Source organism: Orcinus orca, chromosome 5 (genome assembly GCF_937001465.1).
Source record: "Orcinus orca chromosome 5, mOrcOrc1.1, whole genome shotgun sequence".
NCBI classification, from domain to species: domain Eukaryota; kingdom Metazoa; phylum Chordata; class Mammalia; order Artiodactyla; family Delphinidae; genus Orcinus; species Orcinus orca.
In genome coordinates, this window is record NC_064563.1 from 30666867 (window position 1) to 30694221 (window position 27355).

General features: G+C 49.0%; 1 protein-coding gene across 1 annotated transcript; it reads left to right on the forward strand.

Moving 5' to 3' along the window:
- The first annotated feature begins 511 nt into the window (after positions 1-511).
- Positions 512-27286, forward strand: NME9 (NME/NM23 family member 9). The gene is given in 11 exon segments (XM_033404099.2): positions 512-659; positions 996-1029; positions 7222-7279; positions 11879-11982; positions 13246-13317; positions 16765-16840; positions 19656-19701; positions 19703-19736; positions 20037-20129; positions 21060-21214; positions 22619-27286. Coding segments are annotated over 10 exon segments (903 nt in total). The 5' UTR covers positions 512-659; positions 996-999; the 3' UTR covers positions 22854-27286.
- The last annotated feature ends 69 nt before the right edge of the window (positions 27287-27355 follow it).

A 27355-nucleotide genomic window follows, 5' to 3' on the forward strand; every position in this document is an offset into this window, starting at 1 on the left:
AAAACTTTTAAACCTGTGTCTTTATATTTAAAGTGGATTTCTTGTAGACAGCATACAGTTGGGCCTTGTTTTATCCATTGACAATTTCCGTCTTTTAATTGGTGTAGATCATTTACAACAGGTTTGTACTTGTTTTCTATTTGCTCCACTTGACTTTCATACTTAATTTTGAATTTGTAATTTTGTATTCTTTGTCTTAAAGGGAACCTCTTCCGACCCTCAAACCCTGGAGCCACCCCTGCCCGGCATGTATTAACTAGCAATAGAAAAGCTGCATGCCAGTCCTGGTGGGACAGAAGGGATGCAGGGATTCGAGGATGCAACTCTACAGTACATGGATGCACGGGGTCTTTGCTTGGTGGGTTCATATGTCCCAGACAGGGACAAACTCTTTAGCCAATGAAAGTGTTCCTACAGTCCAATTCTGACAGCAAGGGGCGGGACACCCTCCTGCCTTTCCGCTGGGCTCAGAGTAGGCGTGTCTTCTGTGTACTCCTGTTTATTTCTTGGCCGCCTTAGGCCAGCGCTGTGTTGCCATGACGACCGTGGCTGGGTCGCAGCAAATTTTGTTGGAAACTCTCGCTGCAGGTTGAAGACGGTGTATCTGTTTGCAGTGACTCAGTTTCCCAGGAATAAATTGGAACAGTAGGGATAGCAAGGTTCTGTAGACTTTTTCCATCCGAATTCCTCGGCAGGCGCTCGGATACCTGACGGGCTGCGTGGCCCGGGAGCTCGTATTCTGGCCTCTGCGCGTACCCCTTGGCCAGCTCCGGGGCGGGAAAGGGGCTCCGCAAATCCACAGAAAATCTTCCGGCGAGCCATGAGCCCGCGGGCCGCAAGCTCTGCTTCTCCCGTGGGGTGTTCATTTTGCATCATTGCGTTTATTTGCTGCCACTCTAACTTAAAGGGGCGGGGGGGCTTTGTCTGAAGGAGGATCTCGGCTTGCTGATCAGCGCAACGTTTTGTCAGTAACAGAGCTTCTGTCTTCTTTGCAGTGCCATGGGGAGCAAGAAGGAAATGGCCCTGCAGGTAAGCCTCAAAGAGGAGCTTCCTTCCAGCACTTGACTGGGGTTGGGGGGCGAGGAGGATGGTGTGGAGCGGGAAGTGGAGTATAAAAACGATATTGTGGGCTTCCCTGGTGGCGCAGTGGTTGAGAGTCCTCCTGCCGATGCAGGAGACACGGGTTCGTGCCCCGGTCAGGGAAGATCCCACATGCCGCGGAGCGGCTGGGCCTGTGAGACATGGCCGCTGAGCCTGCGCATCCGGAGTCTGTGCTCTGCAACGGGAGAGGCCACAACAGTGAGAGGCCCGCGTACCGCAAAAAAAAAAAAGATATTGTTTGCCAGTAGTATGTGACAGACAGCGTTCTCGAACTTGAATATTGTACCTTCCATCTTAAAGGGAAAAAAAAACCTTATCTTGGATCTCTAGTGATGACAAATTTTTTGTGCACTTAAATATAAACACACATAAACTTGGGTGTAAGCTGTTTATGCTTATAGTGCTTATGCAACCATAATACTCAAACATGAATTAACGTAAAACTAAAAAAACAAGAAAATATGAATCAGTATAATTCGATGTTGACATCTTTTTTTGTTGAAGTATAATTGTGGCTTGCTGAGAGAATATGGTATCGGTTCTTTTAAGTTTGGCCATGTGTCTGTAACTATGCCCTCTCTGCAGACCCAGTTCTCACACCACTACTCTCTAAAATCATTCGCTTGTTCAAGAAATATGTTTTGATATTTTGTGCGCTGCACTTTCATTATAGAGTGCCTTACTTCATTTGTGCCTGTGATAAGTGACTCCATAAGCCAGGGTCTGCTCTTTTATTCCCTGGTCCTGGACAGTAAGTGGTGGTTGACTCTAAAGTGATGCAGGCATGGGTCCTGGCAGCGGAAGGGAGGGCTTTATCATAAGATCATCTGGATGATGTATAATATGGATACCTTTGAAAGCACACTTTAAAATGTCTCATAGTCAGTTCAGTCCATCAGGGTATGAGCTCAGGCTCTAGGCACTTCCTGGAGAGAAGAGCGGCAGTGGTCTTGAGTCATCTGATTTCTCCTTTATTGTTCTCTGTGGCACCAGCACTTTACATGTGAATTCCAAAAGCCTAGTGATTTTTAAAAGGGAGAAAGCAATGTCAGGCTGAGGATAGTGTTCAGGGGGCGGGGTGGGGGAGGAGGGAAGATCTTCGGACTGGAAGTCGAAGACTTGATGTAGTCCTTACCTCTTCTCTTAGCCAGCTCCGGGACTTTGGATAAATCACGTAACCTCTCTGGGCTATAGCTTGCTCACCTGTGGAATGAGGATGTTGGGTGAATTATACCTAAGGGCCTTCCAGCATTGATATTCTAGTACTCTAGAGTTATAAAACTTTTCCTCTGTCTGTATTCTGTCTGTAAATCAATTCTAAGCACCTGGTCCTACCACTTATTGCTGTGAATGATTTCCTCAACCTCTCTGAGCCTCCATGCTCTTTATGTAAACAGGACGGATAATGCATAACCAGCAGAGTTGTTATGATGAGACTTCTTTAGACATTTCCAGGCTGGTCTGAATGCTGTCTGTCGTGGCTCTAAGATTTTTGCCCCATACGACTGTCTTTTCTTGTGTCTATACCTTATATCCCCTTTGAGAGTAATAGCATTTTTCACCAATTCTTTTTCCACGCGTATTCCTCAGAGCTCTGAGTTCACTGCGGTCCTCAAAGGAAGTGCTCCCATTTGCTGAGGTCGGGGTGGCTATGCACTGAGGCATCTGTGTAAGCGTTGCCTGTCTACCAGGTCAACTCCTTGAAAGCAGTGCTTTAGGGTCTGCCAACCCAGGAACCCTGTTCTCTCTCTGGGTAAGACTATTTAGGGTTCCTTCTGTGACTAAGACAGGAATTGCAGGATATCAAGAGACAGTGTGGTCAAAAGGTGCCACACATTCGCCATTCATTCTCTACCTCATGTAGGATTTCTTGAGGTCCAGGTATTTCCCATACTTCTCTGTTCCTGTGCTGCTCCTAGGAGTGAGGTTCTTCAGCTGTCCAGAGTCCTGGCCCTGGTGTGGCTCAGTCCATGATGGGGGTGCACCACAGAGAGTTGCCACTGACTGACAGCTGAGTCTCTGAAAGTGACTCTTATGAGAGAGAGGGTGAGGACTCCTGAGTTCTATCATTTTCCTCAGGACTACAGTTGTGGGCTCAGGATGACACCAGTCCAACTCTCTTACGGCATGTAAGGCATCATGAAGACTTTTCTGTTTTTAATTTCTTTTTTTTTCATAGAAACAAAAAATGTATGGAAGCCTGAATTATTTAGAAAGATGGATGTTTAATAGAGGATTTGCAGATGTTACATGTTTCCAGCCCTTTTAAAGAGACAAACACCTTAGCATACCTGTGTTAACAATGAGCGGTAATTGTCATGGTCTTTTAATTTATATTTTTTCAAAGCAGCTCTCCACAAAAACTTATTAATTACAAAGGGAAAGAGAATAATTTCACAGTGCAGAAGTCTGACAGACCACCTTAATCAAGTGATCAAAGTGAACATCATCATGGAGGCAGATCAACAATGTGTGTCACCTGAGAGGATGCAATGAGAGAACATTCTTCTGATTCTGACACTCCAACCAATCCAACTAGTTCCAGCTAATCCAACCAGTTCTGACCAATCCCAACCAGCTCTAACCAATCCAACTAATTCCAACCAATCCAACCAGTTCCAACTAATCCAACCAGTTCCAACCAATCCAACTAATTCCAAGCAATCCAACTGATCCAACCAGTTCCAACTGATCCAACCAATTCCAATCCAACCAATTCCAACTAATCCAGCCAGTTCCAACTAATCCAACTAATTCCAACCAATCCAACCAGTTCCAACCAATCCAACTAATTCCAAGCAATCCAACTGATCCAACCAGGTCCAACTAATCCAACTAATTCCAACCAATCCAACCAGTTCCAACCAAGCCAACCAGTTCTGACCAATCCCAACCAGTTCTAACAAATCCAACTAATTCCAACCAATCCAACTAGTGTCAACTAATCCCAATCAGTTCCAACTAATCCAATCAGTTCTAACCAATTCAACCATTCCAACCAATCCAAAGATGCACAGCCTGCTTCTAATCAGGAGGAAACACCAAACACACCCAAACTGAGGGGCATTCTACAAAATAACCCTCCTGTAGTCTTCACAAGTATCAAGGTCCTGAAAATCAAAGAACAGCTGAAGAACTGTTACAGACTAAGACAGACTAAAGAGACTTGACAAATAAATCCAGCACATGATTCTGTTTAGATCCTTTGTTATTCGGGACATTATTGGGATGATTGGTAAAACTTAAATGGGGTCTGGGGATTAGATAGTAATAATATATCAGTGTTTATTTCTTGACTTTGATGATTGTACTGTGGTTATGTTGAATAATGTGTTCGGGGATAACAGGAAATCAGGTTAGTAATTTACTTTCAAATAGTTCAAGAAAAGATTATTTACACTGTACTTGCATATTTTCTGTAAGTTTGAAATTATTTCCAAATAAAAACATTATACAAAAATGTACACTATTAATAATGTACTATTTATAATATGTATTTCTTTGATTCTCATTTCTGATATAAACCAAAATACTTTGTAGATAGATAAGAGAAAAATGTGAAGAAATGGCAATAAACGCAACTGTTAATTACTTAGGATGTAGATGTTGGGATATATTTAACAAAAGATGTGCAAAACATACACACCAAAAACTATGAAAAGTTGCTGTGAAAAATTAAGGGCTATTTAATAAATGTTAAGAAACATTATGTTCATGTACTGGAAGACTCAGTCTTGTTAAGATTTCAGTTTTATCCCAAATCGATCCATAGATTCAATGCAATCCCAATTAAAATAATTGCAGAAATTGACAAGCTGGTTCTGAAATGTATATGAAAATGTAAAGGAGCTAGCATAGCCAAAACAATCTTGAAAAAGAAAAACACATATGGAAGCCTTACACGGCCTGATTCCAAGACTTATCATAAAGCTACAGTAATCAAAATAGTATAGTACTGGAATAAGAATAAATAGGTCAATAAAACAGAATAGAGTCCCAAATAAACCCATACTTACGCAATCAATTGGTTTTCAACAAAGCAAGTTAATAGGGAAATAAATTTTTTTCAGCAACTTTTGCAGAAACAACTATACCTACACATGAAAAAAAAATTAACCCCAATCGTTCCCTCACAAAAATTAATTTCAAATGGCTCACAGGCTTAAATGTGAAAGCCTAAATTGTAAAGCTTCCAGAAGAAAATAGGAGAGCATCTTTATGACTTTGAGGAAAGGTTTCCTAAGAAGGACATAGTAGCCTTAACCATAAAACTAAAATTTAATCCATTTGATTTCATCAATATGAAAAACTTCTGCTCAACAAAAACTGTTAAGGAAATTAATAGGCCAACCTCAAACTTGGAGAGAAATTTTTTATAATACATATTTCTGACAAGAACTTGTCCCCCACCAAAAGTATATATAATCTAATAATATACTTTAAATTGGTCAACAATCCAATTTAAGAAAATGGACAGATCAATGGACACTTCTCACAGAAGATATACAAATGACTGATAAGCCCATTAAATAGTGCTCAATACCATTAGTCATCAGGGAAAAGAAATGAAAGCCACACTGAGATACCACTACATCACCATTAGCGTGGCTAGAATTTCAAAGCCTCACAGCACCAAATTTTGGTGAGAATGAGGAGCAGCCAGAGCTCTTATACTTTGCTGATAGAAGTTTAAAATGGTTCAAGCACTTTAGGAAAAACACTGGCAGTTTCCTATTAAACTGAATATATACTTACCCTATGTCCCAGCAATTTAATTCCTAGGTATTTACCTACCAAAGACAAATGAGAACACGAACACAAAAAGATTTAACAAGAATGTTCCTAAGTCTTTATTCATAAGAGCCCCAAACTCTCTATCAAGCAGTTTGTGATGTTGTCGTACAATGGAACATGCTCAGGAATAAAAATGAACAAACCACTGACACACAACTACGCAGATGAACCCCCAAATATGCTGAGCCAAAGAGGTCAGTGCAAAATAAGACATGCTGTACTATTTCACTTATATGATGTTCTACAATAGGCAAAATGACCTTTTTGCGGTACGCGGGCCTCTCACGGCTGTGGCCTCTCCCGTTGCGGACCACAGGCTCCAGACGCGCAGGCTCAGCGGCCATGGCTCACGGGCCCAGCCGCCCCGCGGCATGTGGGATCTTCCCGGACCGGGGCTCTGCATTGGCAGGCGGACTCTCAACCACTGCGCCACCAGGGAAGCCCAAAAAGAACTTCTTATGACGGAAAGCAGATGAGTGTTTCCCTGGGATGAGGACTGCGGAGTGACCGGGAGGAGAAAGGAGGGAACTTTCTGGGAGATGGAATGTCCTGTATTGTGATAGGAGTGTGGTTACCTGGATGTGTGCATTTGTCAAAACTCATTGATTCGTAGCAATTTAGTTCTGTGTATCTCATTATATATAATTTATAGCTCGATAAAATGTATAAAAAGACAAAAAAAATGAGTACCTCTCTGTACATAGATACAGATAAATGTCAGAATTTAATGTTGGGCTTCCCCGGTGGCGCAGTGGTTGGGAACCTGCCTGCCGACGCGGGGGACACGGGGGATCCCACGTGCCGCGGAGCTGAGCCTGCGCTCTAGAGCCCGCGAGCCACGGCTACTGAGGCCCGCGCGCCTGGAGCCCGTGCTCCGCGGCGGGAGAGGCCACTGCAGTGAGAAGCCCACGCGCCGCGGCTGGACCCAATGCAGCCAAAAATAAAAATAAATTAATTAAAAAAAATTAACGTTGAGTAAAAACACAAATTGAAAAAGGATATATTCAGTATGATACCATTTATGCATATTTAGGGACACGAAACAATTTTATATAGTGTTTTTGGACAAGTAACAAGTTAAAAAATTTTTAAATGAGATTTTCTTAGGACAGTGGTTATTCTTGGGGGTGGAGGCAGGAGGAGAGAGAAAAGAGAAGAGAGGATTGGGGAAAGATGACAGCTGAGCTGTATTTGTAAGTATTTCATTGAGAGAGAGAACAAGAGCGAGAGAGAACAATACGTAGATACCTGGAGCAAATGAATACATAAAACTGTCTCCCCATCGTCACCCTCAGTAATACAGCGTTTGTTTCTCTTTGATGCTAGGTCAACATCAGTACCCAGGAACTTTGGGAGGAAATGCTCAGTTCCAAAGGACTAACTGGTAATTTAAGATAATTTTTTAGACCCATCCTTTTCAAAATTGCCAAATGACATATTGAACCATGAAGAGAAAACTGCAAAGAGCATCATTTTCCTATAACCTCGAGTTTCATAAATAAAGAACCAGGTAATTTCTTTGTGTTTAAATACATATCTGACTTGAACATCTGTGAGTTCAGTTCAGGAAACTAGTCAGTACTGCCGGATAGCAGGGTTCCCTTCTTTTAGATTATGGTTAGCCATACTCAGGGCTTGTTTGGTGTTAAGCAACGGAAACCTCTTCTAATTACCTGAGGCACAAAAGGGGAAGGTACTGAAAGGAATACGGGATCTCTCAGAACTCAAGTGCTGGAAGGAGAGACAGGCAACCCAAGCAAGTGGAACCAGGGGCTGCACAGTCATTAGGAAACAGCAAAGCCACTGTCACTGGGCCTCCTTGTCGCTGTCATCCTTGTATCAATTATCTATTGCTGAGCAACAATTTACCCCCAAACGTAGTGCCTTATAACACTAAACATGCATTATCCCGCGGTTTCTGTGGATCCAGAATCCAGGGGCTGCTTAGCTGGGTGCCTTGACTTGGAGTCTCTCACAAGGCTGCAGCTACGGAGTCACAAAGAGAATGTCAAGGCTCAGCTGAGTCAGATCTACTTCCAACGTCAGTCGTTTGGCTTTGGCAGATCTTAGAAGGTCACTTCCAAGCCCATTCCTGTGGCCATTGGCAGGACCTAGGTCCTTGCTAGCTGTTTACCAGAGACATCAGTTTCTTGCCGTCAACTTCTCCATAAGGCTACTCACAACATGGTAGCTTCTTTCTTCCCCCAAAGCAGGGCTCAGGGAGGGAGGAAAAGAGAGAGAGAGAGAGATACGAAAGTCCCAGCCTTTTTGTAACCTAATCTCAAAAGTAACATCCCATTGTTTTTGCCCTGTTCTCTTCGCCCTGGGTGGAGCCTGCACTCAAAGGCAGAAGGTTACACAAAGGCTTGAATCCCGGGAGGCAGGGCTCACCGGCGGCATCTTAGAGGCTGCCCAGCACAGCTGCTCCCTGTCTTCCTATCTCTGCTTCTTTTCCTCTAGAGATCTCTGGGCTCCATTTCTGTGTCTGCTCAGTTCTCTCTATAAATAAATACGCTCGGTCAGCTGGTATCTGCTCTCACCTCTCTCCATCGCTGCCCCTGCACCCAAGACTTCAGCACTCAAGCCCCCCTCCCCCATCCCTCCAGCCCCTTCACCCACTGTCCCCTGAGGTTTGTCCTCGGCTCCAACCTGTTTCCCGAACATGCCACAAGTTTCCCCACTTCTTCACTTGTATCCACGTTGTTCCTACTACCTGAAATATCATGACCCCTCTACAACCTGTAGAAACCTTTCTCATCCCCAGGCAGTTCTAAAGCAGCCTCCTTGCATGAAATCTTTCCTGAACCTCTGTGCGGTCACTTCCGCCTGGTGTCTCTGTCTCAACCCCCAGCACACACCCAACCTGGTGTGGCCCCTGTGAAGGCAGGCATTCCATGCCTTCCCCCAGACTCTAGCACAGGGCCATTGTCTTTTTCATTTCCATCAGAAGCAGACGTGTCCAGGCCCGGGCCGAGTGGGTTCTTAATAAATGTGCTTCCATTGATCCAGGATGTGGGTGTGAGTCTGGCCACACTCTACTACTTGAGGGATTACAAGGCTTTGTTGATGGTGCCAGGTCTTAACTATGTTGTCCATGTGCCTTGTGTGCAACCGGAACATGGCTCCAGGGCAAAACCACCATGACTTCTATTTCTTTAACAACAGTAAGAAAGCCACCAGCTCCTCATTTTTGGAGGACGTGCCACGTTCCAGGCACCCTAATCTATTGAGCGTGGACTTTGTTGAGTCCTGCTCGAAGCACGACACGAGGGAACTGTGTGGACCTAAGACAGCGGGGGCTCGTCTGCCCCTCTTCATCAAGCAGTCGCCAGGAACTCAGGCTCCTCCCTCTTTCTAGAACCAGCAGAGATTTTCTTCCAAGGTCAGCCACCGTCTTGGAACTCTGGTCTTCTGCTGGCTCACTTCCATCTGCCTTCAAACATGCGAAAGTCTATTCAGATTTACACACACCCCCCGCTTTTCATTTTCTCTGCCATTCCTTTCCTTGCTTCTCTTTCTGCTTCCTGCCTTTCAGAGTCAATCTCTTCATAACTTCCTCTCCCATCCGCAGCCTCTCTCCCACAACCGTGGGAAGTGTGCCTTTGTCACCACCACTCCTCGTAGAGCCAGGGAGTGCAAGAGGAGATGGGAAGCTGGTACAAATGACTAGGCTGACCTAGCAATGCAAACCCTGCCTAGAGATTGGCAGCTAATTGGGTCCCAATTTTTTCCTGCTGGGGCTTGAACCTGTTCTCCTTGGTGGGCCTGGATACAGGGTCCTGTAATTCTTCAAGGATTTTTTCCTGGAGTCACCCAAATGCCTTTCTCTCCCGTTCCTGTGGTCTATTGAAATCTCCAAAACCCTCAGCTGTGAAGCTGTTGTCCTCAAAGGAGCCTCCAAGAAGCTTTATCCTCCGCCTGGATGTTGAGGAGAACCAGATCCTTCTCTCTGGCCTCTGCCGGTGTCTGGCTGACTTTGGGGCTATTTGCCCTAGACTCTCTGGTCGGTACTGGAAATGCAATGTGTCTGGAATCTAGTTCACTCTCCTCCCTCCCCAGATGCTCTCTCCCTGCCTCCACCCAGTGCTTTCTCTCTGCCGGGCTCAAAGGTGGTCCTTCTCACACCCACAGGACTGCCACCCCCAGTCTTTCCACTACATTTTCAAAGTCTCAGGGATGCCTTCGTTTCTCCCCTCCCTCAACACAGCCACCCCTGTGTCTGGCTTCCTCGTCCCTCTTAAAGCCAGCCTGGCTCTCACTTTCTCTGCAAAACTATGTTGCTTGGCAGAACTAACCCATACTGTTGAATTCATGCATCTTCTTTCCTGGAGTCATTGAAAGAGCACGGGCTGTGGCATCAGACAAACCTCGGTCCAAAACTCGGGTCTACTGCTTGAGACTTTTTATTTATTTATTTTTTTACCTTGGGTTGGTTATTTCATTCCTCATTTATATGGTAGGATAATGATACCTATCTTGCTGGATTTTTTGAGAGAAAAGCAAAGTGCAGATGCTCTCTCATAGCTCAGTAAATATTAACTCTCTCTCCTTTCTAAAACTTACTGTGAACCCTCGTTGCCTAGTAAATCAGGATGGAACTCCTCAAACCCACATTCCCCACTCCTCCAGTGATCTCTGCCACCACTGATCAACCCAACCGCAGCGGCCCCTGGACTCCCCCACCACGCTTCCCACCATGGCCTCCCTCTCTGCCCGTCCAAGCCTGGCATTTCCACAATGCCCGATGCACGTCGCCTCTCCACTGCGAAGCCTCCTCCCCTGAGTCCTACAGTACAGCGTTAAGACAGTGCTGCCAGAGTCTATGCTAATTTTAATAATGATAATTTAGGGAATTCCCTGGTGGTACAGTGGTTAGGACTCTGATCTTTCACTGCTGAGGACCTGGGTTCAATTTTCTGATCGGGGAACTAAGATCCCGCGAGCCATGTGACATGGCCAAAAAAAAAAAAAAAAGGTAATTTATATCATGGTTTATTAACAGTTCTCATGTGATGTGAAAATTTTGAAATGTGAATCTTCAAAAAGTAAAATCGCAAATTGCATGCTATTAAAGCTGGCAGGGCTGGTAGTGTATAAGCAGTGTCCACACTCTGACCCCGTGAGGATGCATTCTAACTGCAGAACAGAAACACCCCCTGTGTGGATCAGACATGAGCTCTGAGTGCTGAGGTCTTTAGGAAGACATCCTTCCTTAAAATGTGACCACCGGTCCATCACCATCTAGCACTTACTTGCTGCATCTGACTGGGCTGGGCAGGTCTGGTGCGTATCCGGTGCACATGAGTTGGCTTCGCTGCTTAGCTTCTTACAGGCCTCGGGGTCTAGTGCAATCAGACAGGAGGGTCCCTCACACCCAGTCCCACCACGCTCCAGAGACTGGGACCAAAGCAGAAAAACGCACCCCAGTTTCCACCTAGGTCTCTCTCAGTTTCACTTTCCAGGAGAATAATGTTGATTTGATAAAGTAAAGTTTTAAAGATAAAACTCTCCTTTACCCAAAGCAAGTGGCTTCCAATGCATCAGGAGGAAAGGTTAATGCTATGTTTATTACCAAAGTAGCTAAGAGTTGGTTGCATCCTGATAGGTCACCTACAGTGACCTCTTCCTTTTAGAAGAGATAGTTTCAGTCTATTTCAAATACGTACTGAGGGCTTCTCTGTGCTAGGCCTGACCCTGAATGTAGCTGGAAGTCCCTTAAGGCAAAGGATCCGTGTTAAGTAAGTGATTTTCCACCATACTCACTTCATTGTGTTTAGAATTCGGAACACTGAGTTCATGAAGGAAAGCTGTGTTGCCACACTCGCTCATACTCTGCTGGGATAATAAGTCCCTTTAACCGCGAAATAAATATCCCTGCAAACAGATGTCCATCGGAGGGGGTTGGAATGTGCATGTATCAATTTTGCCTGACGTGCGGGGCGCTGGTGCCTGCTGAGCGCTCCCGCTTCTTGGTTCCACGCAGTCGTCGACATCTACCAAGGCTGGTGTGGCCCCTGCAAGCCTGTGGTGAGCCTCTTCCAGAAGATGAGGATCGAGGTCGGCCTGGACCTTCTGCATTTTGCATTAGTAAGGTCCTCTCTCAGCACAATGTCACACAACTTGTAAAAAACTTAAAAAATTTAAAACAGGAACAGGAAGTTTGAGGGACCTTTTTCAGATCATCGACAAGGCATCCGTTGTGGATTTTTTTGCTGATACCAGTTTCTCTAGAGAGGAAGCCTCCCCCCCACCCTGCTTCTCGACAGTCCCTGTGGGCTCAGCTGCCCCTGATGCCGGAGCCGGGAAGGTGTGCGGCCACTTTAAGGCCAACACTCCCTCTTGGCTCGTGTCCACTGTGAACCCTGAAGTTTCACTTCCAGAGCACAGGGTTTAAGATTGCTATCCTCGCTCCTTAAAGGGGAACTTTCAGCAAACGTTTACTCAGGTCAGTGTATGGAAATGGGAATCACTTCCAGAGAAGCATGCAAGAGACACTGGAGGAGCTGCACGGGTTGAGGCTCAGAGACGGTGAACACAGGCGAGACTCTCCCTGAGTTAACTCTTGAGAAGCTGGGCTCCCAGGGCTTGCACTCCTCTCGTGGGAGTGGGCTGTGAGGCTTCTGTGGAGTGAGCGGAGGAGGGGTCTGGATGGGGAGCTTTATCAGACCCGGAGGTGAGCTGAGGACCTTCCTCTGTTGTTGCCACTCGGGGCACATGTGGGATGTTAGTGGTGGAGCTCCCTTGATCCGGAGCAGGACAAACTGTCACATCTTCCTTATTTTATTCCTCAGAAAACGACACTGGCAACACTTTTTACCAGTATGTTGACAGTTGTTAAGATTCTGATGAAAGGCATTAGAAGAAGGAGCATGAGAGAGAGCAAGCCAGGGCTCCAGCTGGGGAGGGCAGTCACTGTGTGATGTACGTGTGTGCACGTGTGTGGTGTATGTGTGTATGTGGTGTGTGGGAGGATGTGATATGTGTGTGTGATGTGTGTATATTATGCGTAACGTATGCGCGTTCATGTGTAGCAGGATGTATGTGCTGGTAGTATGTGTGTGTAGTTTGTATATGTGTGTGTGGTATGTATATGTGTGTGGTATGTATACGTGTGTGGTATGTATACGTGTGTGTGGTATGTATGCGGTGTGTGGTATGTATGCGGTGTGTGGTATGTGGGGGATGAGGAGTATGTGCGTTTGGGGTGTGTGTGTGTGTGTGTGTGTGTGTGGTGTGCATGCAATATGGATGTGTATGTGCTCTGTATGGGGGGTGTGGTGTGTGTGTCCCGCACGGTTTTCCCGCCATCCTGTCCCTGCACCCGCTCTGCTGACAGCCTGTTTCCTTTAGGCAGAGGCGGACTGTCTTGATGTCCTCAAAAAATACAGAGGGAGGTGTGAGCCGACCTTTCTGTTTTATGCAGTAAGTACATTTTCAGTCCAGAACTGTCCCACGGCTGCATATCACAAGGGTTCAGATGGACGCCTCTCACCAAGAGGCCACACTGCTCCCAGCGAGTGAATGCTGTTTCCTCCCTGACTCTATTATTTTGGCTGAGGACAGATGCCCTTAATCATGGCACTGCTCATGGGTGGAGCTCTGGGCTTGGGGCCTTCATGAGGGCAGTACCTGGGACAGAGCAGGACTCACTCAGAGGCCTGTGCTCTTTCTGGTTCGTGAACCTCTTATTTTATTTGTTTGTTTGTTTTTGGCTGCGTTGGGTCTTTGTTGCTGCGCACAGGCTTTCTCTAGTTGCGGCGAGCGGGGAATACTCTTCATTGCGCTGTGTGGACTTCTCACTGCAGTGGCTTCTCTTGTTGTGGAGCACGGGCTCTAGGCACTCGGGCTTCAGTAGTTGTGGCACATGGGCTCAGTAGTTGTGGCGTGTGGGCTCCGTAGTCGTGGGACGTGGGCTCAGTAGTTGTGGCGCACAGGCTTAGCTGCTCCATGGCATGTGGGATCTTCCCGGGACTAGGGATCGAACCTGTGTCCCCTGCATTGGCAAGTGGATTCTTAACCATTGTGCCACCAGGGAAGTCCCTAGTGAACCTCTTGACTGAGGTCTCACTCTCAGTGCAGAGTTTGGAGACCTCCGCAGAGGGGACTTTTCAGCAAACATGAACGCTCCCTCTTGGGGTAGACAAGCTTTGTATTCACCTTCGTTTCATTATAAAATGTGAAGATATGTTGATACAAAGTCAGAAATGAGAGGGGTGATTGAGGACCCCCAGTGGTTCAGCATTTGAAAGGTCATCTGGCTGCCTTCGGCTGTGACATCCACCCGGGGCTCCAGGCCCCTGAGGGCCCCCCGCTGTCTCACACCTGGCTTCCTGGTTTTAGGTCACCTGCCAGGCCCTGAAGACAGTGGATTGATATTCTCCTCCTGACCCGGTCCAGCCCCTCACAGCACAGTCAGGGAAACTGGGATCTGCCAACCGGGGCCAGAGTTGTTTAGTTTGGAAAACTTTGGGCTCCTGCCCTTGACACTGCAAGTATTACAAGTTGGAAGTTTATGGTGAAACATTATTTGAGCTTCGGCTTTCTCGAGGGAGACTGAGGTTTTACGAAGAAACCTGGTGGGGGAGGGAGCAGGGGTGGGAAGCGCTGAGATGAAAGTGCCCTCCGCCAGACTGGCATCAGAGCTCAGTCGCTGAAATGGGATCATTACTGCAGTGGTTTTCTTGCTTGAGCCTGGAGTGGGCGGGATTAAAGCATAAATCATAATTGGCCATGTGGGAGTGTGCGGCAGCCCATCACAGTCACACAGCGGCCATCCCCTGAGGGTGGGATGGAAACAGAAGGAGAACCCAGTGCACGTGAACTTCCATGAGTGACTGGCAGGGAGACTTCTGAAAAAGTGAAGGCGGTGAACTCGGGTTCACCGGGAACACCACCTCCACTGTGAGGTCTTCCCTGACCACCCCAGATGGAGCTGGGGATCAGTTATTGCCCCAAATCCCAAGTACCCCATGAAAGCAATGTTCTTATTCTATTGCAACTGTTTCTCTGACACGACCACTCTCTCCCCACTTGACACCCCACTCACTGAGGGTGGCAGCTATGTCTTTTCATGTTTAGTGTTTCTGTTCTCTGCCTCTGTCTTGGTGTTGGCATAGTAAGTGCTCAGCTGATACTTGTTGGGTGAAGGAGTCAAGGAGAGGCCACACTTAGTCACTCACAACCCAGTGCGCCCTGGTCCTCCCCCACCTAACTCCCCGCTGTCCTGAAGGAAGTTTTGAAGGGAGGGGCCTGGGGTAGGGGGCAGAGAAGTGGATGGAGGCTGTGGGCCTGGGGTCCACAGACCTTGACCTTGGGCACGCTCGTAAACAAAGCTCTTGGAACCTCCTGTCTCTTGAAGGAGGTTGCGCATCGTGTGGTCTGAGCAGGACATCTGTGCTGTATTCTAGGGAGGGGAGCTGGTGGCATTGGTTAGAGGAGCAAATGCCCCGCTGCTGCAGAAAACCATCCGAGAGCAGCTGCAGGCTGAGAAGATTGTGCTGGCCGAAGGCAGAGAGCGGAGAGTGGTAAGCGGCCAGCCCACGAGTGTCCCCCAGGCCAGGCCAGCAGGTGCCTCCCCTGCCCCGCCAATGTCTTCACTGTCCTTGGAAAGCTGCATTACATGCCCACGCTGGCTGGAGGCCTCTGAGGGCTCAGGGGAGGGTGCAAGTCCCACTAGGAAATCTTCTTTGAAGTCGTCCCCTTCATCCAGAACACTTTAACGTCTTTTATCCATTTCCCTTTCATCCCCACTGCATCTCTTAACAGCGTTTCTGGAACCCTGACAACGAATTCAGAAATGGACATGAAGTTCCGAATCCAGTAGTGGGTACAAGGAGTCAGCCTCAGGGGGAAATCTCTCCTGGTGACCTGCCCTCCCTTCTCATGCCTGAGTGTGACTTGTGATCCCAGAGGGTTCATTTCTTTAACTAGAAAGGGGTCATTACCTTAAGAAACAAGATCAGCACTGCTTGTGATTTTGGTAAATTACTTCCAGGACAACGTGGACTGCAAGTTTTTCACAAAAAATTGGCAACCTTTGAAAACCGACACACCTTAGGTAGAAGTATCTCCTGGTGCCCCGAGCAGTTGCCAAAGGAGCCTTAACGTTATTCCGCATTCACTGTTCACGTTTCCGCATTCAGTTCCAAAGAGCAAAGCCCTGTTTTCATAGAATGGATTGGAATCAAATCCCATTTGTTCCCCAGAAAAGTGGCAATTTTTCCCCAAGAAAGAAAATCACAGACGCTTGTACCTACTCCACAGATAAATGATCTCTCTCTGTACTACCTGCACTGTGTAGCCAGTTGCTTACTATTTACCTGCATTTCAATTCTTACTGTCTTCTTGACAACTCTCTATTTCATCTTTCTTTTCCTTAGTTTCTACTTGATGCTCGTGGAAACAGGCAGACTCTAAACCTTAAGATCAGCATGGATTTCCTGGTCCTCAATCGCTCTCCCTCCCCCGCTCCCTACCACCCAACTACTCAAAAGGTTCCTGAAAAGTTTCCAAGGCTGATAATATATATATATATATTTTTTGCGGTACGTGGGCCTCTCACTGTTGTGGCCTCTCCCGTCGCGGAGCACAGGCTCTGGACGCGCAGGCTCAGCGGCCATGGCTCACGGGCCCAGCCGCTCCGCGGCATGTGGGATCTTCCCGGACCGGGGCACGAACCCGTGTCCCCTGCATCAGCAGGCGGCCTCCCAACCACTGCGCCACCAGGGAAGCCCCAAGGCTGATAATCTTGACCCTCTTCTTCTGCTCTGCATTTAGGAACTTTACCTATTTGGCTTCTGCTGGTTTTTGAAGGTCTTTGTGGAGTTTTAATTAGCTAACTACTTACTGTCCATGACCAATTTGTACTAGATTGAAGATGAGGCTCTTTCTGATGAAGATGAATGCTTTTCCCACGAAAAGGAAGATGGTGACGATGAGGATGCGGGTGAGTACAGAACCAACAAGCATGGCAAGAAGGCAGAGCAGACTCGGATTTGATGTGTGTGTGTTTTGTTTTGCTTTAATTTATTTATTTTTGGCTGCGTTGGGTCTTTGTCGCTGGGCGCGGGCTTTCTCTAGTTGTGGCGAGTGGGGGCTACTCTCCGTTGTGGTGCACGAGCTTCTCATTGCGGTGGCTTCTCTTGTTGTGGAGCACGGGTTCTAGGCACGCGGGCTTCAGTAATTGTGGCACGTGGGCTCAGTAGTTGTGGCTCGCAGGCTCTAGAGCTCAGGCTCAGTAGTTGTGGTGCACGGGCTTAGTTGCTCCACGGCATGTGGAATCTTCCCGGACCAGGGCTCGAACCCGTGTCCCCTTCATTGGCAGGCGGATTCTTAACCACTGCGCCACCAAGGAAGCCCTGATGTGTGTTTTTTATTTTTAAATTTTTTTTGGCCTCACTGCGCGTCATGTGGGACCTCAGTTCTCCTGCCATGGATCGAACCTGCGCCCCCTCTGCTGGAAGCACGGAGTCTCGACCACTGGACCACCGGGGAAGTCCCTGATGTGTCTTTATAAAATATATGAGTAATCAGTTTATTGAGCGATCTGAACTCTGGGAAGATAACCCATAAAATATTTTGTCTCCAATCACCTGACTTCAAACATACTGTGTTGTGTCCCTCCTGCCCTTTAATGGCATCTTGGGCACATTTCACAGCTTTCTGATCATGTTCAGTTATAACAGCTGTGAGTTTCATGGCAATTTCTGGGTCAGGAAAGTCTCCCTTAGTAAGATGGAGGGAGTGACGCTAATAAGGTAAAGTAATGATGCTGGTGTTCCCTTAGTCCTTATTTGAGCTAAAGAGTTTGAGCTTCTTTCGCCTTTTTTCTGAAGTGTCAGAAAGTCAGCTGTACTGAACCCCTTCCCTCCCCACAGCCCTGCACCCTCTTCCACTTATGCCCCAAGTATTAACTCATGGATTTTACACTCCTGAGCATTGCTGTTCTTCCTGAACCTTTAATATGAGAAGAACACCTTGACCTGACAGTGGGAAGAGAAGCCAGAGTTTAGAGAGGCTGTTGTTGGCAAGGTGCCTCCTGACGGTCCCTGAGACACCAGGGGAGACCAGGATGCAGCTCAAGAACCGAGCTGGAGAGAGAAGGAAGTTCTGATTACTCCCTGAAATAGGAAAGCTGCTTATTCACGTGTGGATGACGAGGACTTTCTGAGTTGGATCCTAACAAGGGAAGAGGCACAGTTTAGGAGAGCAAGAAACCAAGTGTGAAAAGGAAATCAGCGACTTGGCTTCTGCAGGAAATGTTTGTTGTCTCTTTCTGGGATGACCTCTTTTTTCCCTTCCCCATTATTTTCTCCCAAATCAGGTCTCTCCACCCAGAAAACTACCCAAAGCCTATCCTTGCCCTTAGCCTTCCTCTCCCCCGAGCCTAGCTTCCTGAACGTGGTCCACACTCCTTGGGCCACCCTCTCCTCCGCCCCTGCCCCCTTGCCGCTCCCCAAGGCTCCAGTGACCTTCTTGGTGTCAAATCCAGCGGGCAGTTTCCAGTCATAGCCTATGGCATCCTTCTGTGGGCTTGGCCGATGTCCCCAACGTCTTCCTACTCAAAGCCCTCTTCTCGTCTGGTGTCTGAGATGTCGAGACCTTTCTCGTTTTCCTTCTTGTTTTCTCTGGCCTCTCCGCCACCTCCCCTTCCTTGGCTTCTTTTCTTTTGCTCCCTTTTCAGGCTGGAGTTCTCAGGGCCCCAGCCCTGGTCTCTTCTCTTCTCACCCTATACCTCTAGGCGGTCTCATGAATCGGTCCATTTATAAGGGGATTTATTGTAAGAGTCCCTTAAAGTCCAAGTGTTCATAGGATGTTAGAAATAGTGTTCACGGAATAATGAATCAATTGGCTTGCTTAAAATGATTCACACCTTTGCAGTCCACATTTTTTAGATTTTTCAAAGTAGGAGGCCCTCCTCAGGTGCAGATACTGTCATGTTACAACACAACTGATATAGAAGTTGAAAAGAGAAAATAGGCCGTGGGGGGATATAGAGTCTGTGGAGAGTGTAGGTAGCTCACCAAGGCCAAGTCCATACAAACGGGAGTCTGACAGGGATGGGTCTGTGCCCAGACACAGGGCTCCCCACGGCGTCTGCGGGCCTGAGCGGTGGACGGTGGCCACGCGGCACCTTCCTCATCCCCACAGCTGCTTGGACCTATGGACACGGCCCACCAGTAGACTGGCCAGTGATCTATGACTGGTGCCTGGGCTCCAAGCAATGAGCTGGCCAATTCTCAGGAGAGTGTGAACAGAGACAGAGGAGACTGAAGGCGCAGTTTGGTAGAATGTGCTGGCCCTGACCATTCATGCCAACTCGGGGCCTGGGGCAACCACTACTGTCCACACGCTGGGAAAGGCAAAGAGGCACACCGAAAGGAGAACACGGTCGGCAGCACTTAGAGGTCAAGAATCACGACAGGGTGACAGACAGGAAGGGACAAGAGCCGACTCTTTTGGTTGTTTCTGGTTTTTGTTCCTGAGTTGTCTTTGACCTCCTCCCCCATCTCCCATCCTCTCCTCCCTCCCCACGCCCTCCCTCCCAGGTTCATGTCCCTTGCATGTGTCTCTGTCCCTTGCAGCCAGGCTAAGGTTGGGGTCTGGAGCCAGACCCCTGTATCCACTAGAGTCTAGGTCTCCACAAGCACAGCCAAGAGGCCAGGGGAGGGAAGCCGGGGGCTGTGTGCGGGGCTGCACGTCCCTGCGGAGGGGCTCCCGAGAGCGCAGCGTCTGACAGCACCATCGCCAGCTTGTTGCAGTGTCATCAGAGAAGGCCTGCACCTTGGCAGTCATTAAACCAGATGCGGGTCCATGGGAAGATGGATGAGATTATCACGAAGGTGACAGAGACAACGCTTACCTTACAGACTATCCTCATGTCTTCTCTGGTGGAAAAACAGGGGTGGAGCATTGTGTAGCAGGGTCCTCGGGGGGAAAGAAGGCTTCTAAGTAGTTTTAATTAAAATTCCATTTAAGTAACTTACAATTTGTAAATCGAATTGGAGGACGAGGGTCTCCACTGCTTTTAATGTTGCCTTTTCCGTCATCTTTTACTCTCAACACATTGAAATGTGAATTTGGGCTTGCTTTACCCTTTTAGAATATATATATATATATATATATATATATATATCCTACAGATCCAGGAAGCTGGGTTTGACATTTTAACAAATAAAGAGAGAGCCATGAGAGAAGCAGAAATGTGACTTTTCTACCAACACAGAGATGGAGAGGTCAGCTTCTCTGCTTCCACTTATCCAAAACAGTCTCATTTCTTTCTCTTTCTCCAACATTGTGTTTATAGATTGCTATTAGTTTGGGAGAAAGTAGAGTATTATGAACAGCAAGAATATGAACAGCAAGTGAGCCATGAACTTGGTCTCCGAATCATAATTACGGGCTGCATCAGGGAGACATTCTTTGGCAGCAAGGATGAGAGTCTGGCTCCAACTTAAGGGATGAAATAAGGAATTTATCAGAGGGACACTCCATGACTCCCAGAACTGAAGAGAGTTGAAGGAGTTGCATAAGAAGGTGTGGGGAGAAGAAGAACCAAGGCAGGGGTAGGGCCCTTGGGAGCGAAACCTCATGGACAGTCACTTCGGGTTCTGCTGTTGGGGGACTCAGACCCAACCACTTTCCATCTGCTTCTGCTTGTGACTCACCCACTTGGGAGGGAGGGTATCGGTGAGCGAGCCTGGGCTCCACCTCTCAGGTGAGGGGGTGTGTATGTGGAGGGGTGGATAGGCATTGTGGTTGTCAGCTGGCCTAGGACCAAGTGAAATGGGGAAGGGTTTCTCCCCAAAGGAAGCCTGAGTACTGCTACTTGAAGAAGGGGGAAGGGTTGCACAGTCTCAACCGCATCCCCTGGTTATCCAGCACCCACATGATTTCCATATTTGTGGTCTTCTAAATGCTCCCACCTAACTTATTATCTCATGTTCAACCCCAAGGGAGTCAACTCGAAGCCTCATCTTCCTGCCTTTAACTTATATCTGGGTGTGGTTAGGCCCCCCGCCTCCCCGGGGCCCTCCGCGGGCATGCAGGCCGGTGGCAAGGCCGTTCACTGACGCTCTCCCATCCTGTGTGTGGGATGGGCCCTCCGGCCCTCTGCAGGCCCTGGGGCCCCTGCCCCGGCTCACCGTCTTCCCTCCCTGTGCCAGGAGGCATTTAAGAAGCTGGTACATCACATGTGCAGTGGACCAAGCCACCTCCTCAACCTCACCAGGACTGAGGGCACCGAGGAAGTGGTCACCGCCTGGCAAACCCTCATGGGACCCTGTGACCCCGATGTGGCAAGGAGGGAGCAGCCTGACAGGTGATGTCACCAGCTGTGGTCCTCGCATCCATCTCAGAACCTGCATCCAAGGAAGCTGAGAGCCCTGCTCGAGGTTCAGCCCAGAACCATGGGTAACACAGAAGGCTCTCCGATGGCCATGAAGCTCCCTCTTTGTCATACATTAGGGGAGTCCCTGACCTCCCTGTTATGTATTTGAGAAGACCCTGACATCCTCTCCCTCTGATCCAGTCCCCAGCTCTTCACTGCCTCTTTCCCTCTTCTGAAGGCTGCAGCTGGGTCCCCACTGTTCTTCTCTCTGCAGCCAAAGGGTCCCGTCGTGGGGTCCCAGAGCCACCTGCAACTCTCAGCCAGGAAATGCAGATTCCAGGGCCCCACCCAGGTCTACCAAGTCAGAGGCCTAGGAATGTGCAGGGTAGACTCACCTCCTCAAGCCCCATCCCCTACTCCCTACCCAAGGTGTCCTGAGGCCCGCGAGAGTCTGAGCACTCTGTTCTGCACACAGCACTAGGCTGCCTTGGTCTGCTCCCTGGCCCTGTGTGAATATTTAGCCTGGCACCACCAATGCCAAATCCACTGTGTCTTGCCTTTGAAGCTGAGAGAGGCCTCACCAACAGGAAAGAAATTAGCAAGAGACTAAGTAACTGCAGTTTTTACTGTGACATAACAGTTGTAGGGGGCCGGGAACATTCATATATGAGGCAGCCTGGGCTGATGAAAGACAGCCCAGGGTTCAGATCTTAAGTTTTCTGAGCCTCAGTTCTCTCATCTATAAAAGGGGGATATGAGCACCTGTCGGGGGAGGCTGTACAGTGTTGTGGTTCAGAGCACTGACCTTAGAATCTCTCTTCTTCCTCTTACTAACTGTGTGACCCTGGGTCATCCATGCTTTAATCCCTCTGCCTTAATTTCCTCATCTGGAAAATGGGAACTATAATAGGATAGGACCTGCCTCAGATGAAAAGAGACAGAAAGAGAAAGAGAGAGAGAGGTTAGAACACTGTTTGACATACGGGAAGTCCTAGCAATATTATTATTATCATAGGGGACCTTGGGGGATTAACTATGCCAACCTGTACCAAGCCCTCGGCAGGGTGCTAGCCTAGCCCCCGTAGTAACAGCAATAAACTAGCAGCTCCTGGGCTCCCACCATAACTCATGCATATTTAAACTGGGGATCATGAGAGTCTCCCTCACAGGGCTGCCGCACAAATGAAATGAGATCAGGTATGTTAAGCACTGGCAACGTTCCCAGAACACCGCGGCTACTATCATCCTTGCTGCTGTTCCTGGCGTTTCCAGCAGAGAAAACCATGTCACAGAAATGCCAGCTGCTGATTGGTAGCTGGTGGCCATGTTGCCAGAGAGCAAAACATTTCTTTTCAAATGAGACAATCGTTTCTTGTACGTTTTGCATGCTCCCAGTCTCCGGGCTCAGTATGGCACAGAAATGCCCTTTAATGCAGTCCATGGAAGCCGGGACTCGGAAGACGCCCGCTGGGAACTGACACTGCTCTTCCCCAGTTTTAAGTTTTCAGACCAGGTTCCGGAAGCCCCTCTGGGTAAGTCATCCAGGCAGATCTGGTCTGTATTAAATCTGCAGCGGGGATGGGGGGCGGGTACTGACAGTAACTATGTGGTAACCAAGTCCTCCGTCTAATAAGGGCCTGCTGGGGAAACAGGGCCCATTACATAACTTTAGCGGCAGTCCTGCTCTATTGTGTTTTCAGAGTAACAGTTTTGCTTTTTCATTACATTTTTGGCTGCATTTTTACTTTGAAGTCAAACTCTCGTTACAAAGTTACTTTGCATTCTCCTGTGGAAACCACCCGGAAAATGTAACTTTCTGGAAGCCCACTTCCATGGCAGAGGCCAGATGTTATTCCCTCACTTTCTCTGTGCTCCACGTGCCCCATCAAGCCCTTGGTGGGGTCACCGAGAAGCAGAGAGCTTCACAGAAGGGCCCTCTGCCCATCGCTGCAATGGCTCTCATATCCCTCAGAGCCCACATTTTGGGAAAAGCATGCTGGGTCATCCCCACCTCCACATCTGGGTGAGAAACCCACGGGGCTCAGAGTGCACGTGACTCACCCCACTCCACGAGTGGAAGAACCAGACACGGCCCGTGCTGCTCCTGTCACCGTGTTGCACGTCTCTGGGTTGAGTCTGAAGTGAGGTGGAAGGGGCCAGGGGGTGAACATCCTGGGAAAAGCAAAGGATGTGAGGGGGGGCATTCTTGGGAGAAGCCTGCCTGCAGATCTGAAACGGTAATAACCCCCGTGTGCCTAAATGTTTGGGTTTTAACCAGTCGGTTTACCTAAATGTTTGAAATGTTCGTCATGGTCTCGTCAAGATTTGAATCCAATCAAGCAAGAATAGGTGGTTTGAGGGCGAGGAAAGGAAGGGCGGGAGCTGACCCCTGCTGGCCCTCGTTTAATCCTGGTGCTGCCCGCTGCCAACTGAGGGACAAGCTGGGAGTGTGATGGAGTTTAGGGAGCTGAGAAATCCTGGGAAGTGTGGCTCTATGTGGACCAGAGACCCAAGTCTGAACATCCAAGTGCGGGCGATGGTTCTCCAAAGCCATCCTCTGTGGGAAGAACTCTCACTCTGGTGTGTTACTGCAAGGACCAGCTTTCCTTTGGGGGCCTGCCCTCAGGGAGAGCCCACGACATGTTTCCTTATGTGTCCAGGGTCATGTGACATCTTCATCCTTTTGGGGGGGTGACTGGAAACAAGTAGGTATGACTATGGGAAAGGAGAGCAAACTGGCTGGGCACCACTCATCGGGGGGCCATCGGGGAGAGTGTTGGGAGATCGTGAGCCTGACTTTTTGGCCTCAGGTGATAATGAACAAAGGGAACAATTCCAGAAGGGTCTGAGCCTAGACCACACCTGGGAGTGAGTGCACAGCCTCGTTGGGGTGTGGTGTTCTGCCCCTTTGTCTGACATGTATGTTGTGCCTTCTCAGTTGTCAGGGGCAGAGTGTGCTTTCCACGTACCCAGCACTTCTTCTGGGCCCTGGAGACAGGATCCTGGGTTTGAATCCTGGCTCCACTATCTATCAGCTGAATAGCCTCGGGAAAGTTACTTCCCTTTTTGGACCTCAGTTTCCTCATTTGTGAAATGGAGATAATGAGAGGCCCATTATAGCCCCATAATAATCATCTTCCTCAGAGGGCTCTTGTGAAGATGAAAGGAGACAAAGCACGGTGAAGCTCTTAGCCTGGGGCCTGACACACATCAAGTGCTCAACCAATGTCACTTGCTCTCCTCATTTTTTCCGAGTCCCTAACACACATATTAGGACCTCTCTCTGCTGCTCCGTCCACCCTGACCCCTAACTTCACCGTCTGTGATGTACTTAGATTTCCCCTTTCCGCTGTTCCTTTGCGGACAGTTTGGGGACAGGGCTGCTGTAAGAAGTCCTACAGCATGCCTGTTGTCCCACAGGCCTCGAGGCCGAAGGAGAGGGCGCCGGTGAGGCGCTGTACTCCCCCGAGGACGTGGACAAGGCGGCCTGCGACCAGGCTGAGGCCGTGAGATGAAGCACCAGTGCACTCATATCTGCTGCACGTAAGGAAACCTCCAGAACCGAAACTTCCTCTTTTGAGCACCGATACTTTTTTGGTTTAGTTATCGTTCATGAATAAAAATAATAGTATCCACTTTCCTGCCTTATTAAACAGTACGAATATGGAACATGTACTTTTTTTTGGCCATCTCTGGGATTTTAGAAAATAAATGGACATCAGTCCTTGAACTCTGCCGTGATACAGTGTCATCTCAGGGGATACTGAGTTACAGAGGACAGTGTTTCCCAGTAATAAATCTACGTTATGGATGAAACAATTTTAGAGCTTAACTTGGTAACGACGGACTTGAAAATAGTCCAACAAGATTGAATGTGACACTTCAGGGCTTACTGACATGGGGGCAGATATAAATCAGCTTTAAATGTTCATGCTGCCCACCCAGGCCACAAGGGTAGTCCTGGAATAGGCCAGATTCTTCTCCACGAATCAGGGCATGTTCAGAAAGCAATGCTTGGGGGTTACATTTGGAACCAGGGTTCATCTAATTTTCTTGATGCCCCCTTCCCCCATTTCTTTGGTTTCTGATTTTGGCTAAAGTCTAATTTTAAAACCTGAGCACTCCTAGTTGTGGCGCCCCCTTTCACTACTGCCTGGTTTAGCTGTCCCTCCATGGGACACAGGAGGTTTTCAGTAACTAGCTTTACCCCTGTGAATAGTAACATGCCAGCTACCCTCTCACCGGTTTGCTCTTTGGTTTATCTGTAAATTCACTGAGCCCAGGCATACTCTCCTCTCTGACTGAGGAAAAGGCTGTGTTCTTCTACACCACGAGGCAAATGGCAGAGATTTCCTTCTCATCTGCTGGTTTTCTCCAGGGGGCTTCGTGCTTATGACTTGAAGCAGCTCTTTAAATGGGTAGTTAGCTCCCAGAAGACTGTCCTTTACGGATGCACTACTCTTTCCCCCGGCCTGTAGCATGAGGCCCTCCGTGCTGGCACCGGCGACAGGATGAGTCAGGCTGCAGAAGGCGGGGACACCGGGTGGCCTGTGACAGCGGGTGGGTGGCTGCACTTCCCATGACCTTGTGTCACCTCTAGATGGAAACATGCCTGCCCACTGTGCTCAGCGCATCAGCACAGGCCTCTGTGAGAAACACCCAGCAGAGCCCTCCCTGACAGAATCCGTCAGGAGAGTTGAATCTACTGTTCCAGGTCCCCAGGCACATAGCCCACCATGGGGCTGTGCTCTTCCCTTTGTGAGTGGCCTCGAGACGGGGACTCGGTTGGCCTGTGTTCACCTCAGAGCTGGCAATAGGGCCCGACGCCTGCTCTTCCACACCACAGGTGCTGTGTGGCTCTGAATGAGCTGCTTGGGGTACACCCAGCTGACAGCTATCTAGTCTCCCCGGAAGCTGGGAGGCCAAACTCCCATCACTGGAGAGATGAGAGGTAATAAATGGAGTGACCAAGGCCTCTGAAAGCAGGGGACAGAGAAGAGCAGGTGGGGGAACTGGCCCGTGTGTGCTGGTGTCTGTGATGACCTTTCAGCCTCCCCAGGAAGCGGCTGGGAGTGGCAGGGCTGGGACAGGGAAAGCAGGAGGGACGCTAGGTGATAGGGCTGGGGTGGGAGGTGTGATGACATGCTCCTTCCTTCTATTGCACGGTAGGGCGCTTCTTTTCTCAGAGTCCAGAAGGTTCCTGGCGGAAAGAATGGGGCTAGGGCAGAGGGGGAGGAAGAGAAGTGCTGTGTGGCTCTAAATGAACTGCTGGGGGTACACCCAGCTGGCAGCCATCTGGAGGAAGGCTGAACTATCTGCTTGCTCACTGTCTGAGGACGGAACTCCTTGGCAGAGACCCTGGGCCTGCAGGGTGGGTGCCATTTTAGGCGTTAAGGCTCCTCCTGGGTGTGAGCGCCTGACAGGGTGGAGGGCAGGCCTAGCCCCACGAAGTGAAGGACACGGCTTGACTAGCTCAGGCCCTCCACTCAGCCAGGGCTGCAGGGAGAGAGGGAGGAAGGTGGCTCGGTGGGTCCCAATGTGGCCTTGGCGGGGGCCCCCTCCGCTTTCCCTGAGGCCAGGTCATGGAACAAAACTTCCCTCGTGCTGGGAACTGACACATACCTCCCTGCCCAGCAACCAGGGAAGGTCAGTGCAAAGGAGTAGGACTGGGAAAGCACCGGCCCCTATCCCAGGTGGCAAGGTGTCCGGAACCTCCCCGTCGGCTCTCCAGCAGGATCTGGGGTCAGTCCCCCCTTCCCAGGCCTCGCTTCCAAGTTTCCCCTGTGGCGGGGGAATCACCTCACCATCTTCCCCCCACGCTCTAGGGCAGGCGCCCTTGGTTCTCTCTCCGGTTCTAGTGAGGCCAAGAGACAGGAGGTGCGTCCCTACACTTCAGAGACGGGGAAGAGAAGGCGGCGCCCAGTAAATGCAGGGCGTCTGTGCAGACGGTCATTTGACAAGCTCTGGGCCTGAGTCCAGTGGGTGGTGGCAGGGGAGGAGTGGCATAGGACCGAGTGGGGAGTCCTGGTGGCTGGAAGTGGCCGCCTGTAAAGACCAGGAAGAGGGGGCCGCAGACCGCTGCAGAGGCCCCTGGAAGCTGCAGTTACCCTAGGGCGCTGGCCCCCCCTCTGA